Source organism: Dermacentor albipictus, chromosome 1 (assembly GCF_038994185.2).
Source record: "Dermacentor albipictus isolate Rhodes 1998 colony chromosome 1, USDA_Dalb.pri_finalv2, whole genome shotgun sequence".
Taxonomy (NCBI): Eukaryota; Metazoa; Arthropoda; class Arachnida; order Ixodida; family Ixodidae; genus Dermacentor; species Dermacentor albipictus.
Genome location: NC_091821.1, coordinates 79,888,141 through 79,904,334, shown reverse-complemented (window position 1 = coordinate 79,904,334; position 16,194 = coordinate 79,888,141). Strand labels below are relative to the sequence as shown.

At 44.2% G+C, this 16,194-nt stretch overlaps 1 protein-coding gene across 1 annotated transcript in view; it reads left to right on the top strand.

Moving 5' to 3' along the window:
* The first annotated feature begins 6,407 nt into the window (after nucleotides 1-6,407).
* LOC135915096 (dopamine beta-hydroxylase-like) overlaps nucleotides 6,408-16,194 on the top strand; it is a 73,964-nt gene continuing 64,177 nt past the window's right edge. Inside the window, exons 1-3 of the mRNA XM_070532795.1 lie at nucleotides 6,408-6,526; nucleotides 9,473-9,530; nucleotides 10,074-10,238. Coding sequence (XP_070388896.1) covers nucleotides 10,175-10,238 — 64 coding nt within the window. The 5' untranslated portion in view covers nucleotides 6,408-6,526; nucleotides 9,473-9,530; nucleotides 10,074-10,174. The remainder of the gene's footprint in view (nucleotides 6,527-9,472; nucleotides 9,531-10,073; nucleotides 10,239-16,194) is intronic.

Sequence of the window (16,194 nt, the reverse complement as noted above, 5' to 3'; positions counted from 1 at the left end):
CATGTTGTTGCGAGGCTTCCTTTTTTTCCACACAATAATCTTTCAGCCACCTGCATGAGCGAAGACATCGCCCTTCGATTGCTTGTTCTATCCGTGCGATGGCATTGGAAATTTTGCTGTCTTGGTCGCCCCCTTTTCCACGCATTTTGACTGTCATGCGAGGAGACAGAAATGGCCCGAAGTGCCAGAAAAGAAACACTTCAGCTTCGGAAACACTGTTCGCGTTTATACTGCGATGTTGCGCATTGTTTTCTAATGCCAACACCTCAGTGCATACGCATTCGTCTTGCCGTGTAGTCTCAATCATAGACAATTGTAGACGGTTGTGCGCTCCAGCCTCAATTCCAAATTCACGTCCTCAGAGTATACATTCGTTGTGGGGACGTTTGACGGCACCAATTCGAAATGCGAGCTCTGTGCTGTCTCGCACCAAGCTTCCATGAAAGTCACCCCTTATGGAAAATGCGAGGCTGCCTCGAACGCCAGAAGAGCCAAGTGCAATGCGCCCCCACTGTGTTAGGCTATCCCCGCCACGGCGGCCGCATGTCGATGGGGGCGAAATGCGAAAACACCCGTGGTACTTGGATTTAGGTGCACGTTAAAGAACCCCAGGTGGTCGAAATTTCAGGAGTCCCCCACAAGGGCGTGCCTCATAATCAGAAAGTGGTTTTGGCACGTAAAACCCTATAATTTTTTTTCTGTTAGGCTATTATGGCACGTTCGCCTGTTAAGTTGCACATAAGCGCCTTTATGCATAATTTGACTCGCTCTGCATGATTCTCTTTCATATATTGGCAGTAATAAAGACGATGAAAATTTCACACATCCACGGTGACATGGTGATCACAGGTGACTGACGTCAGTCTGGCGACCACAACGGCACGTGGCCTGCTTAAAGGACCACTAAAGGAAAATATTAAGTCGAGTTAGAGAACTCGTCTAGAAGTCTATTATCGTTTTCTGTGTGCAATGTATCACTTCCTTGCCTAGAACATGCTGCTAAAGGTTCCGCTGCTACTCCTATAACTGAAGCACCCGCGCCAAAACGAACGAGTTGACGAAATCTCCACGCGACCTCCTTCTATGCCGTTGCTATGTTTTTTTAGAAAGTTTTTGTTGTTTTGCTTGCGTGTTTCGCTGAAGCTATACACGCTTTGCGGCTGATTTTTTCCATGGGTTCAGGTTACCGGATGCGGTCACTTGAGTCTCGGTGGCCGAAGCGGGCGAAGGGGTGCTGACACCTCGGTGGTTCTATAGAAAGAGAAAGAGATAGGACTCACAATGGTGGCCTACAGCAGCCGCGCTTGCTGTGAATCAGCCAGTGCGGACGTCACATGGGGGGCACCACAGAACACAATAGGTGGCGCCACTCCGGTTCTCCATTTTAGTAATCTTCCGGCTCACAGATACTTGGTTTTCGTCACGAACGATGAATTTGTTATTATATGTATAAGCCTCATATTTCAATCTATCCCCACTTAATGTCTTCCTGTAGTGTACTTTCAAATTCCCTTCCCTCTTTACGGTTATACATTCACGGTTGTATAAGACATCACATAAACGCAATGGAAAGCGGAACTGTAATCCAAAAGTAAAGCGTACCTGCCCACAGGCACGTACCCAAGAGGAACCCAGGAGGACCCCCCCCTCCTCCCCCCCCCCGCCGAAATTAAGCGGCATACCATACTCCCTCCCCCCCCCCCATCCGCTCACGCCACCGCTCCTCACACGCATTCCCAAAGCGCCGACAAATCAATCATTGGGCGGTCAACATTTTGCTGCCTTTTACAGTGAAAGCAGTATATGACTAACTTCCGCAGTTTTTGCGGCGTCCATCACCAGAAAAAATTATCATGTGGGCCGATCCTGGTGATAGTGCAAAAAGCATCCAAGCTCAATGGCACATACTCCTGCGGGATCAGGAACATGTAACGCACCCTTTGCAATCTTCGGGAGTGGCCCACGTATGGAGAGTGCTTAACCGCTGCTTCACCTCCGCCGCGGATCGGGCCGGTATTGCACTATCTTCGAGATCGGCATACTTATGGGGAATGCTTAATGCCTATACTTTGCCGGGGGTCAGCCCGGCATTTCAGTAACATCGGGATCGGCCCACGTATGGGCAGCGCTTGACGCGTCCATCACCTCCGCCGGAGTCGGCCCGGTGTTGCACGATTTTCGGGATCGGCCCACGTATGGAGAGTGCTAACGCCTGCTTCACCTTTGCCGCGGGTTGGCCCGGCATAGCACCACCGTCGGGATCGGCCCATGCATGGGGAATGCTTAACGCCTGCTTCACCTCCACCGGGGGTCGGCCCGGTGTTGCGCTATCTTCAGGCCGACCCGCGGCAAAGGTGAAACACTTTGCTTTTCGTTTGAGAGCTCTGACTGTCGTCAGCTTTCGCTGCCATTCTATCTTCACAGAGTGGAATGGCTGTCAATCTTTTTACTCCTTTTGGATGGCGGCAGTCATCAACATCTCCTGGGGTGGGAAGACCAGTTTTTTCATCGATTCGGTGCCAGCGCGATTAACTCAAGATGAGTTCAGTTGTCCCCATTTATTGCAGCAGGCAGAGCGTAGTTTATTGTTTTAATTATAATATTTTATTTTATTTAGAATGCCCAACAATATTTTGATATCACCATCTATTCAACGATCACGTGCATCGCGGTTGCTTCATTAGTTCAACCTTCTTTGTTTATATTCATCCAGGGGCAGGAAAGGGATTCGGTTCGTAGTCAGCTGGTCTGTATGCTCGTGGAACGAGTTGTGGCCGGAGAAAACGCCAGTTGCATTTAAATTTGCCTTTTGCTTTATTATTTCCTCGAGTGACGGCTCGCCGCTACTCTGGCAGATCCTCGGAACCATATTACCGCGATATGGGTTAGAAAAGGTGGAAAATGAGATAATGCGAAACTGCGTCCATCATAAGACCCTGCAATAGCCGTCAAACCCCTTAGCAATATGACTGTCACTCGTTACCTCGTCTGGATTTTGCCTAATTGTACGGCACTTTTCGTGCAAAATTGGCCACTGGAAACAAGAGTCGCAAGGAGTTGAGAAAGCAAGCAATCTACTATGGGAGAGAGCCAAGGCAACAGCCAAACAGGAAGGTAAACCGAAAATTAACTAAATTAACCGTTGTTTGTGAAAATATTTTTCGATCAACATCCTTTTATTTAAAAAGGAAGTAGACAAAACGCCGCCGGAATCAGAGAATGATTCCCTGTGTTTTGAATGACGCTTCTACATTTATCAGTCGAGCCGCCTGACGTAGCCACTTCTCTGCTGTGATAATGTGGGTGTTTTTCTAACCTTCTACGGTGGGCGCAGTACGTTTAGAACCGCTGCGGCCTGTGCTCTACGCGGTTCTACGGGATTGGCGACCATGCATCGTTACGCAACTTCCCAAATAACAACAGGAGTCGGTTTTGGCACTTGGTAGAGCAGTAAATGAGGGATCCAAAACAACTGATTGTTCCGCAAATATATATTTCTCTATAATTATTCCAGAGCTAATTCAGAAAACGCTACTAGAAATATTTATTTTACACTTCCGCTTTTTTGCTTGTTTTTGGCAGTGTTCTTCCTGCGCATCTTTCATGCGCGAGTCCATTTGATGTGGTTTTTTTTTTGCCAAATAAAGGAAAGGTGTATCTCACAGGCGTACCTGTGAGATAGACGTTATTTCAATCCTCTTTTGCGGGTTTACGCGCCAGTATGGCAAGTTGTGGGCATTATTCACATTTGTACTAGTGAAGGTACCTCCCCCCTCATTTACCTGCACCTGGTTTAAAACCTGCGAAGCGCCAAACATCGGCATTGTGGTGTCTCTGGCAACCTCACGTGTGCCTCTCAGTTCTTCGGATTCGTAACAAGGCAGGCTTGTCACCTCTAGCGCCTTGAGCAGTTGTCTCTGCTCCTCCTAAACGAGTGCTAGTTTGACCGCATACAGATTACATTGACGGTTCCACCAATTCCAACAGCTATACCGGAGCACTGGTTGTTCCATCGGACAACCGTCTCTTTGCAGTTTAAATTCTCTCACATTACAACGTTGGCAGCAGCAGCAAAACTTGCGGCTCTTCAAGGTGCAATCAGTTACGTGCTCTGGCAGCCACCAAATCGTTGAGCCATTTCCTGCGGTTCGAAAGCAGCCTTACGAACTCTGGAGAAGTTTTCCCTGCGTCACGGGTTTCACGAGCAGCTAGGGTGTGAAATAAGCCATGCTCATCACCAAGCGCTCGAGGACATACACGACATTCAATTTCAGTGGTTGCCGAGCCACTGCAGAATTGTCAGCAACGACAGTGCAGATGAACACGAGCGCTCAGATCATCAAAAAACATGAGTGGTTGCCGATACCACTTGCGGAATGGACGCTGCGCGGAAAGTTCCAATCACTTGCTCACCCCATCACACTTCTACGATGGAATTCAGTGGGCTTCACCAACTCAACCTTGCACTCTCTCGACGATAACTTGCGAATTGGCCTGCCACCCGGACTCTCCCATCGTGAAACAACTTTAGTGGGTCACATGTGGTTGAACATCGCATTTACTAATGCCAATTCATTCCTAATGCACTCTAAACACAGTAACCTATAATGTAACTTTTGCGCGTGAGTAACTTATGAAGTACAGGTTACAAGTGGTTTGTTTCCTTGTTTCCTATATTTTTCGGTATTCTAAAGGTTGCAAAGTCCAAAATGCAAGCAATCTATAGGTTACCATCACAAATGATGCCATGTAACCTTTGCGCCGTAACATATGAGCAGCGCGGTAACTTATGTTTCTAAAAGCAAGGAGCTGCGCATGTGTAGAGAGGACGTTTGACGCTTGAAGTGTTCAAATATATTTATTTCAGAGGCAACGCGGGTGTGGTTTTGGCCACAGGATAAATGATATTATACTACAAACTCTTTGTGACAGTCTGCCGCACGAGCTCAGTACTGTCGTTTTATATGGCATTTACAAGCAGACTTGCGCGCGATTAAAAGTCTGACTTCTGCGTCGAAAGAAGCTGTGACATGCAATGCAATGGTAATATTTTGCGGCCCAATGTGCTACAGCACAGCTTGATTATTCGGTCCGTAAGTGAGCTGCAAAACGAGGTCCATGTGCTATTTATTCTAAGCCCGCTCTCACTGCTGGGCGTGATGACTTACCTCGCAAATAAATTTCATTTCTGCAGGAAGGAAAACTATCGCACAGGGCAGAGACACAGTTGATACACAAGACGACGAGAAAAACAAACGTCGTCCTGTGTTTTTCTATACTGTGTCTCCATCCTCTGCGCTGGTTTATATTCCTACAAACATGCACCAACTCGTCCAGCTCTCCACTCTCATTGACGTAAAATCGCAATTTATTCAAATAACAGGTAATATCCTGGCATGCTACAACACAGCCTTTGCATCTTCTTCGCCATATAAGCCGAAATGCGTTAAAAACCGTCGCAGTTCACGTTCTAAACGCACGGACGGAGAAGGGCAGCACCTGAGAGGGCGGCAGAAGACGTAACCGGATGTGCGAGGCCGAGTGCGCAACTCAATGGGCTGTTTTTTTTTTACATTTCGCCTGCCCTTCCAATATTTCAGTCGACGTAGCGAGTCGAAATTCAGGTAAAATGAGAACAGCAAGCACGCAAAAAACGGTTAACTGTAAGTAGAGCTGCTCAAAATATCGCACAACGGTCGCTCCGATACGCGGCAGACGCGCATGCGCAAAGAAACCACGGAAGTCTAGATGGCGGGAAGGCACCAGTGCGCACGCGCCGGCCCGCGCTGCTTCATACGCGTCGTTTGAACGGTTCAAACCACACCGCCGCTTTCTAGCGGCGTTTCTTCTCTGCTTTATTCACCATTTTAAAGCGACAGCTTTACTGGCCGTGAACTTGCGATTTCGCCGTGGCCGTGCTCCGAGGAGGCACATGACGTCACACCATGTTCCTCGTCGTTGCGCTCGCCTCCGCTGGTTTTGCCAGCTGCGCCGCATGCCTGATAACATGACGGAGGATTGAAAAGGAGAGCTCGCGTATGCGGCAACCACAATTGAGGCGGCAGTATGGACGGCGACAATTCTGATAAGCAGGATGAGGCCTGGAATTGACATCGGAACGCGATGAAGAGGAAACGAATAGCCCAGGAAACAGATGAACAGCGCGCCGAACGACTGGCTAAACGCCGCAACATAGCTAGCCAACCAGACTAACCTGGACTTGCAATCAAGATTAACCAAGGCCAACCATGCTATGCCTTAGCTTTCGCTACGTATATCCTGGCATAGCCGAGCTAAGCCACTGCCAATTTTGAAGTGTTTTGGTTTGTGTGTGCGCACGACAAAATCTATAACGGCGCTAAGCAGCAGTGACTTGTGGGGTGTACTGCACGGTAGCTGCAACGAACCTTTTGCGACTGTCGGCGGTACATCGTTGTCTCTTCGTCGGACGACTCAGCAGAGAACGGAATCCGTTGCGACTATTGCAACCGTGGTCCGGTTGCCCATGGCAGAATTACGGGCTTGGGTAAGTGTCCTTTGTTTCAGAGCCGCATTTAAGGCGTGCAAGGTCTTCGTCAGCTTAATTATTCTCAAATCGAGTCTATGCGTTGCTTTCAAAAGCGGGCTCCTTTGTAGAGCTCTTTTTGTTGGTGCATTTTGAACATAGATGAGGTTTACTCGGTTTATACGAGTGCATGACGACCTAGCTCGCGACACATTGGGCCGATATATCTGCTTATCTGTGATACACTTCTTTTAGCCAAGTACTGCCTCGGGTGCCTATAGTGTCGTCGCGTGCATTCTCTGAACAGTATCGTGGTAATCCACAGTTATTTATACATTTCCTCTTCACATGTGTGTGCACGTGGTGGTGGTGTGCGAGATTTCGTGTAGTAATAAATGCGCACGCTTGCACTGCACGACTGCGGTACTAGTGTTGTAAACCTGATTTCTATAACTCTGCGCGTAATTTCGTTACTTCTAAATTGGTTTGTGCGCCGGGTACGATTGAAAATATGTGTGACACTACAGAACCATCGTCCAAGCTTTATGCACCACGCAAGCAAACGTGCGTGACTGAGGCTTCTGTGTAACATATATAGACAGCGTGCGGCGAACATGGATAGCCTGACAGAATTTCTCGTTATGCCGTGAATAAATTCCATCGCGTGTTTTATTTTGTATTCTACCCAGGTGGTTCAGAAAAAGAGTGGAGTTGCCGCAGTGCCACATCAGAGTTCTCAGCTTGGCAGCTCGAAAGTTTAGTGGGTTCAGCACACCTGATAATGTCAACTTCTGTGGAAAAAAACACCTTGTACTTTCGTTAAACCGCTGTCCCTCACCTGCCGGTATTGCCTGATTGGTGATGTCTATGCTTTTTTATGTTCATCAATGCGCACGTTTTCAGTGTACGGCTACTGGATTCGTAATATTCGATCTATTTTATAGAACTCTGCACGTATGTTCGCACCTTGTGTATTGCTTTCTGTTCCGTAAGCTTTCAGGGCCACACTCCGGGAACGAGTAAAGATGTTCGTGTGGCTGTATACAATACCAAGTAGACATGGTCCATTCTTTATGCAAAACAAAAGCAAGACTGTTCGACTGAGGCGCCAGTGCCGCATGAACGGCATGACCACGGTGGAAAACGGAAGTTATGCGACGCTGTGCAAGGTGCGGGTGGTTAGTGCGAATTAACGCGTTTACGTCGTGGTGTACGTCACTGTTCCAGTTGGCATCACCAGCGAGTCCGAGGTTGAATCAGAGCGGCAGGAAAAGCTTCAAAATCTCTCAGGAATAAGTGCGTATTTCGGCTCCGGAGAAGCGAAAAAAAAAGCTATGAAAGGCTCAATATGAAATTTTGGTAACGACAAAAATTTGTTATATTGTCCTCAGCGTCCCTTTAAATGCCACGCTATTCCCACAGGGTGGCCGTGCCGTCGTAGCAGCTAACATCTGTTGTTGTTTTACTGTTGTTGTTTACATACATACATGTTTACACAGCTAACAACTGTTGTTGTTTTACATAGGGAATACTGTTGTAAAATGGGGTAGTTCTATATATGTAAAAAAATCGGGAGTTTGTATTGGTTCTAAAGTTGCGCCTGTTTTGAGTGACATTTACCTAAGTCGCGTTAATAGAAAACTACAAAACAATCTTAAGGAATTGGCCGTGCATGTGTTTAGATACGTAGACGACTATCTGGTGTTTTGTTCTCGCGATAACTATACCAAGAAAGCAACGGATATTTTAAAGGTTTTTAGGGAATGTGGTGGGGCCCTAGGTTTCACGCTAGAAATTATCCAGGGCAACAAATTACAATTTCTAGATCTGTGCTTAACGTTCCAGGATGAGCATGTCTGTTGGCATTATTCGCCTAGGGCCAAGAAGCCACTGCTAAAATTTTCTTCTTGCCATTCTAAACTTGTTAAACAGGGGATAGCTTATTCAACTCTTAGGTCTGCCATTACTAAATCATGTCCGCATAATATGCAACAAAGTTTTTCACAGCAGATAGAAAGGCTTGGAAAGGCTAGCTATCCCGTGCATCTATTATCACTAACCAGCGAAAAACATGTAAAATGGATTAAAAGCCCTAGTAAGAAACAAGAAAAACAGAAAAAAGATACAAAGTTTGCTGTAGTACCCTACGTACATAGATTATCCCATGGTTTAAGGAATGTGGCCAATAGATATGACGTCAGTACCGTTTTCTCGGCCCCACGAAAGTTGGCTAACATGTGCCCTTTGATAAATAGGAGACTTGAACAGGAAGGCAAAAAAAGAAAAGATGATTGCGGAGTTAAACATGTGTCCCCTTTAGTGCCTTGCAACACGGGCATAGTTTATCAGATTCCACTCGAATGTGGGAAAGCTTACATTGGACAGAGTGGTAGATGCATTAACATTAGACTAAAAGAACACAAACATTCACTAAACAACCCTAACGCATCACATTTAGCCGCACATTGTTTCGATTGTGGATGCAAACCTTTCTTTAAAGACACAAAAATTTTTTCTAGACATAGATGCCAAACCACGAGGGAAATTATCGAGGCTTTCCACATAAAAAGATTAGGAGACACTTGCGTCAGTCATGCTTCGTTGTCTCTGTTAGATTGCGAATTCCAGTACCTTCGCAATACGTGTACTAATCTGAAATAATTTTTGTTCTTTGACTTCCATACCCACTGACATGTTTAACTGATGCTTTTACTTTGTCATGTTCTGATGCTACGGTTTTTGCAATCACCTATATATATGTTCTTCGTTTCAATAAAAATTTAGTTGAGAGTTAGCGCTCGTCCTGTCTGCTCCTTTCTGTGTCCGTGTTTCACTTCGCGCTAGAAGCCAAAATCATGTTAACATCCTTCCACCGCAGCAGCGACCCTGGATAGCATGGCATAATTTCGCGCTTTGTAATGAAATTACCCCGTTTTTTACACTGTATTCTACCTTGGTCACTCATAGCAAAATACTGGAATGTGCGAAGTACCCCAGCAGAGCCCACAGCCTGGTTGCGCGAGAGGTTAGTGGTCTGAACACTAGTGCAAATTTTGTAAAACTTTTTTTTTTCTGAAACCTCTACTCCTTACTCGCCGATCACTTTGCACGTTTAGTAATGCAGGTTTTTTAGTGATTTCTGAACGCAAACGTACCATAGACACAGAATTTTGGTTTATAGAATGTTTTATTTGCTGTATTGATGTGTAGGACATTCGTACACATAGGTCACTATGTGGTATACAAGAACGATCGGTGCGTAACAAGTGAATTTTTGCCTCAGTATTTCTTGTTGGAAAACATTGTGAGTGCATGTCTATGTCTAAGTGTTAGAATAGCACAAAAACAGAGTCTTGTCTACTTCTCTACTGTAGGGAATGGCAGGTCACTGACATATAAAATTATTAACTGTGGAAAGAATACTCGCCACCAGGTCAACTGTCAGTGAAGTGACTGAAATTAAAATTTATATTGCTTTCAACCCTGTTGGCACGAGGGATATCAGAGGTTTGATTTTGCATTTAATGTTATTGACAACTTTCGCTACATCATACCTACTTTTTTCCAGCTCTGCATCGAAGTCGAACTCAGGTTTAAATGCAAGATTGGTGACCTGTAGGAAAAACTAAAAGCAGTGGCAGAAGCGTTTTCATGCAAAGAGCAACGTGAATGCACATTCACCGACATTGGCAAGCATATACAACGCCATTCAAAGCACGCTTTCATCAACAAGGTTTGTGGGATAACTTTGCATGTATCTATCAGTTGGTATGGCAACAAGCGCTTTGTCACAATTTAAAATTAATTTTCAGTGAATATATGAATGTTCTGAAAGTCGCGCAGCATTTTCTATGACTTTATTTGACACTGGAGAGCATTTTCGCCATAGTTTTTCGATGAATGTTTGCTCATGCCTCTAATGTGATCAGAATGCTCTGCCTAATGAGCTGCAAATCATGGCACCTCATGTGTATGTCTCCTGTGAACACTTGTGTTTATGCTGGAATTGCTGATGAAGTTATATGGATCACAAGTGGAAACATAGAGTGGGTCCTCATTTTCTGCCTGCTTATCTACTACATCAAAAACTTTGAGTACCCACCTGCATTCTGAGCGATGCTTGTGCTGCTCCAAAAGGTTGCCCTGCCGGACACAACAGCGCCTCCTGTACTGCTCACAAACCGCCTGAAGAATCTTCTCATACTCTTGAAAAAGAAGAACTTGTGTTAAGTTCAAGAAACGTGCTGAGACAGCCTACTTAGCCTACTAAGTATGTTCTCAACGGAAGGCTTCAGTCTTTTTCTGAACTTCAGTGTATTTGTTTTATTTGTTGCATTGCGTGTTGTCAAACTTAATACTATTCGAGTTATAAGTTGATCTCATGTTTTGTTGAGTTGATACGAGGTGTTAATTTTACTATGGTATTTAATGTGCAGGTATATATTGGTATACTCTAAGCGATTCTTGCTGTATTTCCTAAACTGATACTCTGGAAACTGCAGGCGCATGGACCTGATATCCATATAGGTTAGCACAATCGATTAAAATCATGGCCCTCTTCCATTTATATTGTATTGGGTTACAAGCTTTGGTCTTTGTGTTTTCTGTGCTTATAGAACCATCTTGAGCTTTCAATATGTGGCTGCTTTAATGCCTCGTCAGAAATGTGATAGGCTATAGTCATAGGCCGGTATTTTGTAGCGATGCCTTTTCCCATTCTATGCTCTTTCACGCTCTTCGCGCTTGGCCAGTGGTCAGAGCGACGGTCTGCCTACATTATCAACGGGATCGGACAGCCGTGTGTGGTGGATGATAGGAATAGCATAGAATAAGGCATAAGGCATCGCTACAAAATAGCGGCCATAGTCATGCAAGAAGTCATACAATAACAATCCCTGGATTACGCGAGAAACTTTGCAATTGCAGCGCAAGCTAAAGCGATTAAAGAAAAGAATAAAAAAATCAAGCTCAGCCTTTTTAGAGGCAAAAATTCATGAAGTTTCAGAGAAATTAAAACAGTGCATTTTGAAAGATAAAGAAAACTACTACAATAAGCAACTCCCGGCTTTTATAAAAACTGCACCTGAAAAGTTTTGGCGGTCAATTGCACCAGTTTCTCGTTCTACCGATGCATTTATTATAAATGGACAACATGTAAGTGACAATGTCGAGGTTTCAGCAGCATTTAATAACACCTTTAAGAAAGTTTTCATGAAAGATGACGGGCGTCTCCCACCCTTTAGCATGTCCCTTCCTTCCATGCCTGATGTTATAATTTCTGAAGAGGGTGTTTTTAATCTATTGTTAAAACTGGATATTAAGAAATCACCTGGACCAGATGAAATACCAAATGCCTTCCTTAAACAGTATGCAGAGTGGTGTTCAAAGTATTTGTGCGTCCTATTCACTCGATAATTGAAAGAAGGTGTTCTACCGTGTGATTCGAAAACTGCTAGAATTAAGCCTTTGCACAAAAGTGGAGAGAAGACGTGTATTGAAAATTATCGCCCTATTTCATTAACTTCAACAACGCGCAAATTATTGGAACACATCATTCATAAGCATCTAACTAATTTCCTCGACGAGCATAACCCGCCGTGGTTGCTCAGTGGCTATGGTGTTCGGCTGCTGAACACGAGGTCGCGGGATCGAATCCCGGCCACGGCGGCCGCATTTCGATGGGGGCGAAATGCGAAAACACCCGTGTGCTTAGATTTAGGTGCACTTTAAAGAACCCCAGGTGGTCAAAATTTCCGGAGTCCTCCTCCACTACGGCGTGCCTCATAATCAGAAAGTGGTTTTCGCACGTAAAACCTCAAATATTATTATTATTCGACGAGCATAATGTACTGACAGCTGTTCAACGCGGTTTCAGACGAGGGTATTCCACATGCACTCAGCTGGTCGAAACAATCCATGATTTTGCGACTGCAATCAACGAAGGAAAACAAACTGATGTTATCTTTATGGACTTTCGAAAAGCTTTCGATAAGGTTTCGCACAAGAAACTGCTTCATAAACTCAGTTTTATTATAACTAATAAACAGATATTAACATGGATACAATCGTACCTATCTGATCGCCGTCAGTTTGTCGAACTGCATAAAACTTGCTCCAATTATGTTCCTGTCGATTCTGGTGTTCCCCAGGGATCCATCCTCGGCCCCCTACTGTTTTTAATGTTTATTAATGATGTTGTTAAAAACCTGTCAGTACGTGTTAAGTTATATGCGGACGACTGCGTGCTGTATGAGAAAATAAGTTCGACTGATGATCAAATTAGGCTGAATAATGATTTTGCAAAAATAGTTTCTTGGTGTGAGAAGTGGCAAATGTCAATTAACTTTGATAAAACCGTATTTATGAGAATAACACTTAAAAAGATCCCTCTTCTATATTACTACACTGCTAATAATAATTTTCTTCATGAAGTCACAGAATATAAGTATCTAGGTCTATGGATCTGTGATAATCTTTCTTGGACCAGGCATGTCGACTATGTTTCAGCAAACGCTCTCCGAAAGCTTTATTTCTTACGACGCTCGCTTAAGCTAGCAACCCCTGGTACACGCCTCCTTGCCTACAACAGTATTATTAGACCAATCTTAGAATATGCAGTCATTATCTGGGACCCTTTTACAAAGGTAAACATAAATAAACTTGAAAGAATCCAAAAGAAAGCAGTAAGGTTTATATATAACACTTACGGGCGAGCATCAGTCAGTGACCTCCTTAAAAAAGTGGTTTACCTTCTATTCCTAACAGAAATCGCATATGTCGCTTAAAGTGTTTCTATGAATTAATAATAATTTCAAAGTTGACACCTCCAATATGCTTATCTATTCCTCGGGGTACCAAACTAGAAATCGCCATTCTCTTTCTATAACACCAATAAATCCGCGAGTTAATTGTTTTAAATATTTCTTTTTTCTAAAGACCATCACTGATTGGAATAACCTCACGGATGATGTTGTCAGACAGACATCATTACATTCATTTCAAGAGCATTTGAATTGATTGTTGTTAATTGACCTTGTCGCTGTATTCTCTTGTTGAATTTCTATGTGCAATTTTGTTCTCTTTGTGTCTGTAATTCTGTATCTTAACACAATGTTTCCCACCTGCTATGATCTTGTGTACAAGATCGCAGTATTCGTAAATTCAAATTCAAATTCACAATATGACATTGCCTCTTTTTATACCAGTTGTATGTTTACTGCGGCTTTCATAAAGAAGTCAAGCTGCCTTAGCACTTCATTTTAAAGTATGGCTTTTGATTTTGTGCATACTTCTGCTTTATAATAGCAGTGTATATTTTATTTATATTGTGAGGGGAGCAATCTGTCGTGGACTTTTTCGAAATTGAGATTTCATGAGACAATTTTGCTTTATTACACGGCGTATTTATCCTGGTTCTTCTTTTCGCACTGTAAACAGTGATATGAGATGAGCTCATACTTACAGTGCATTATATGCAGTACTTATTGTGATACATATTTGCTCTAGTACCTGTTCACTACGTAAGAATACTATTTTACAAATATAGTGCCTTGACCGCATATGCATCACCTATATAACGTAGGTTTTCTTTGATACAGCCTAGACTCAGGAAGTCAGACTACTTTGTGTAATAGTAAGGATCGTTGTGGGAGGTATGCGTTGGTATTGTGGTTAAGGTACACTGTGTATTTATGCCCATCCTCAGTGGTATTAAAGGCGGTGAGCATTTTTTAATATATTTGTCTGTCTTGTCTGTAGACTTTGCTTTTGATGGGTATTATTCATACACGTCAAATCGCAGTCCACGGGAGTTCCGTATTTTGTGACCCTGAACAAACACCAAGGTTATTTTTAATAAGAGATTTTACCATAAGCATTGCGCCGTCCAAAGCTTACACGTGTTCTAGCAAGTAACCTATGTTTTTCTGAAGGTTTTATACGTTCATAAAGGTTACATTCAAAAGAAAGCATGTAACCTGTATAAACAAAAAGTAACCTTTTCATTTGTAATCTATGCAAAGGTTAAAAATGTAAAGAGAACATTGTTGTAACTTTTATGTTAAAGGTGCATAAAAATGTGAAAATGCGCATCTTAGTAAAGGTTATTGCGTTTAGAGTGTAGGAATAGCCAACAGTGCGGCGCGCACTTTGTGCGGGTGCGACGAGATGATGCCACTGTCTATTCTTCGACGCTCAATGATGTTCTCTACACTACAGACTCAGCCAATTGGATAACAGACCGCTCTCGGTGAAAAAGAAGCCTATGCATTCTTGCATTTGCACAAGACCACAAAATCGTTTTTGCACTTGAAGGCGACTGGCCTGTTCAAACGCTTGTGACAGCGGACGCTCCCATGCGAATGTGTTCACAGCGACTAAATCTTTATTATCTTTCTTCTCTTTATACTTCCCCCTTTCCTCTCCCCAAGTGAAGGGTAGCCAACCGGGCACGTGCTCGGTTGACCTCCGTGCCTTTCGCTCTTCGTCTATCTCTCTCTACCCAGTAAGAAGCCAACGAAACTTAGCCAAGTCATCGGTAGATATGTTTACTGTTTAAATTCTTTCCTAAAGCTGACAACACCAATTGCCACGCGATTTTTTTTCCGAGTGGTTCGATCGCTGTCCGTATGGTTGCTTTCTCATTCTCCTTTTTAGTGCTTACAATGTCAGCTGCGGAAGCGCTGCAGTGACCTACGACAGTATGAACGGAGTACACGTACTAATCTCCACAGGATTTGCTATTGCAGTCGTTGCCGCTGTTTTCCCATCGGCCGTTCTACAGACCATCCATGCATTGTTCCGGTGCGGCTTTATCTCAGGACAGGAAGCCTTGCTGATCACGCCACGGCCCTTCCTTCCCGACAATCCCTGGCGACCCTATAGGCTGCCGAGGCAGTGGGCGACCTCGGGCATTATAAATCTTGGCGTTCTTCATATACTCGGTGCTCCACACGGGACCGAGGCTTCCTTGTCCCTGCATAAATCATTCAAACCCTGGACTATCACAACTATAGGATCGGTTGGCAAATAGGAGAAAGAACGGAAGCAGAGACCTTTAGGGGCTTGGTGGCAAGCTTCCCCTTTGCATCCTGCAGTCGCCGACATGCGCCTCTGCAAAGCTTCAAGCAGCGTTGCTGCATTCTCTAGTGAGCAGTTACACTTGTTAAACTAGTCCCATAAGAGTCCTTCGACAGTGTTGAGAGAGAGAGACAAATATAGAGACGAGGCAAGCGGAATTGTGAAACACTTGATTGCAACTAGGCTTAAACAGCGCTGCAATTTTAACCTTAGAAGCGGTTTTTCTCGAGGTCTCCCTCAGACTTCCATTTTACGGAAACTACTGTCATCGTCCAATATAGTGCAACACAGGACAGCATATCGAGGCGGCGCATGTGTATAGCCATTTCTACAAGTCTTGTGGATGTGCCGGTCGCCGACTCTGTTGTCTACGGAAATACGCAACGAAACAACAAACGCTGGCTAAAAATCCTCATCGCAACAAATATACGTCATTAAGATCACAATTCATTTAATAAAGCCAACCTTTGAGTCTATGCCTGCTTTCCTACGGTTTGGGGTTTGGGGCCTCTGCTTGGTCGGCCTTTCGACGAGAAGTGCAGCTTACGGAAGAGGATTAAAAACTGGGCGAGTTGGTATTTATTCATGGCTTGTGTCTACGTCTTCTTTCG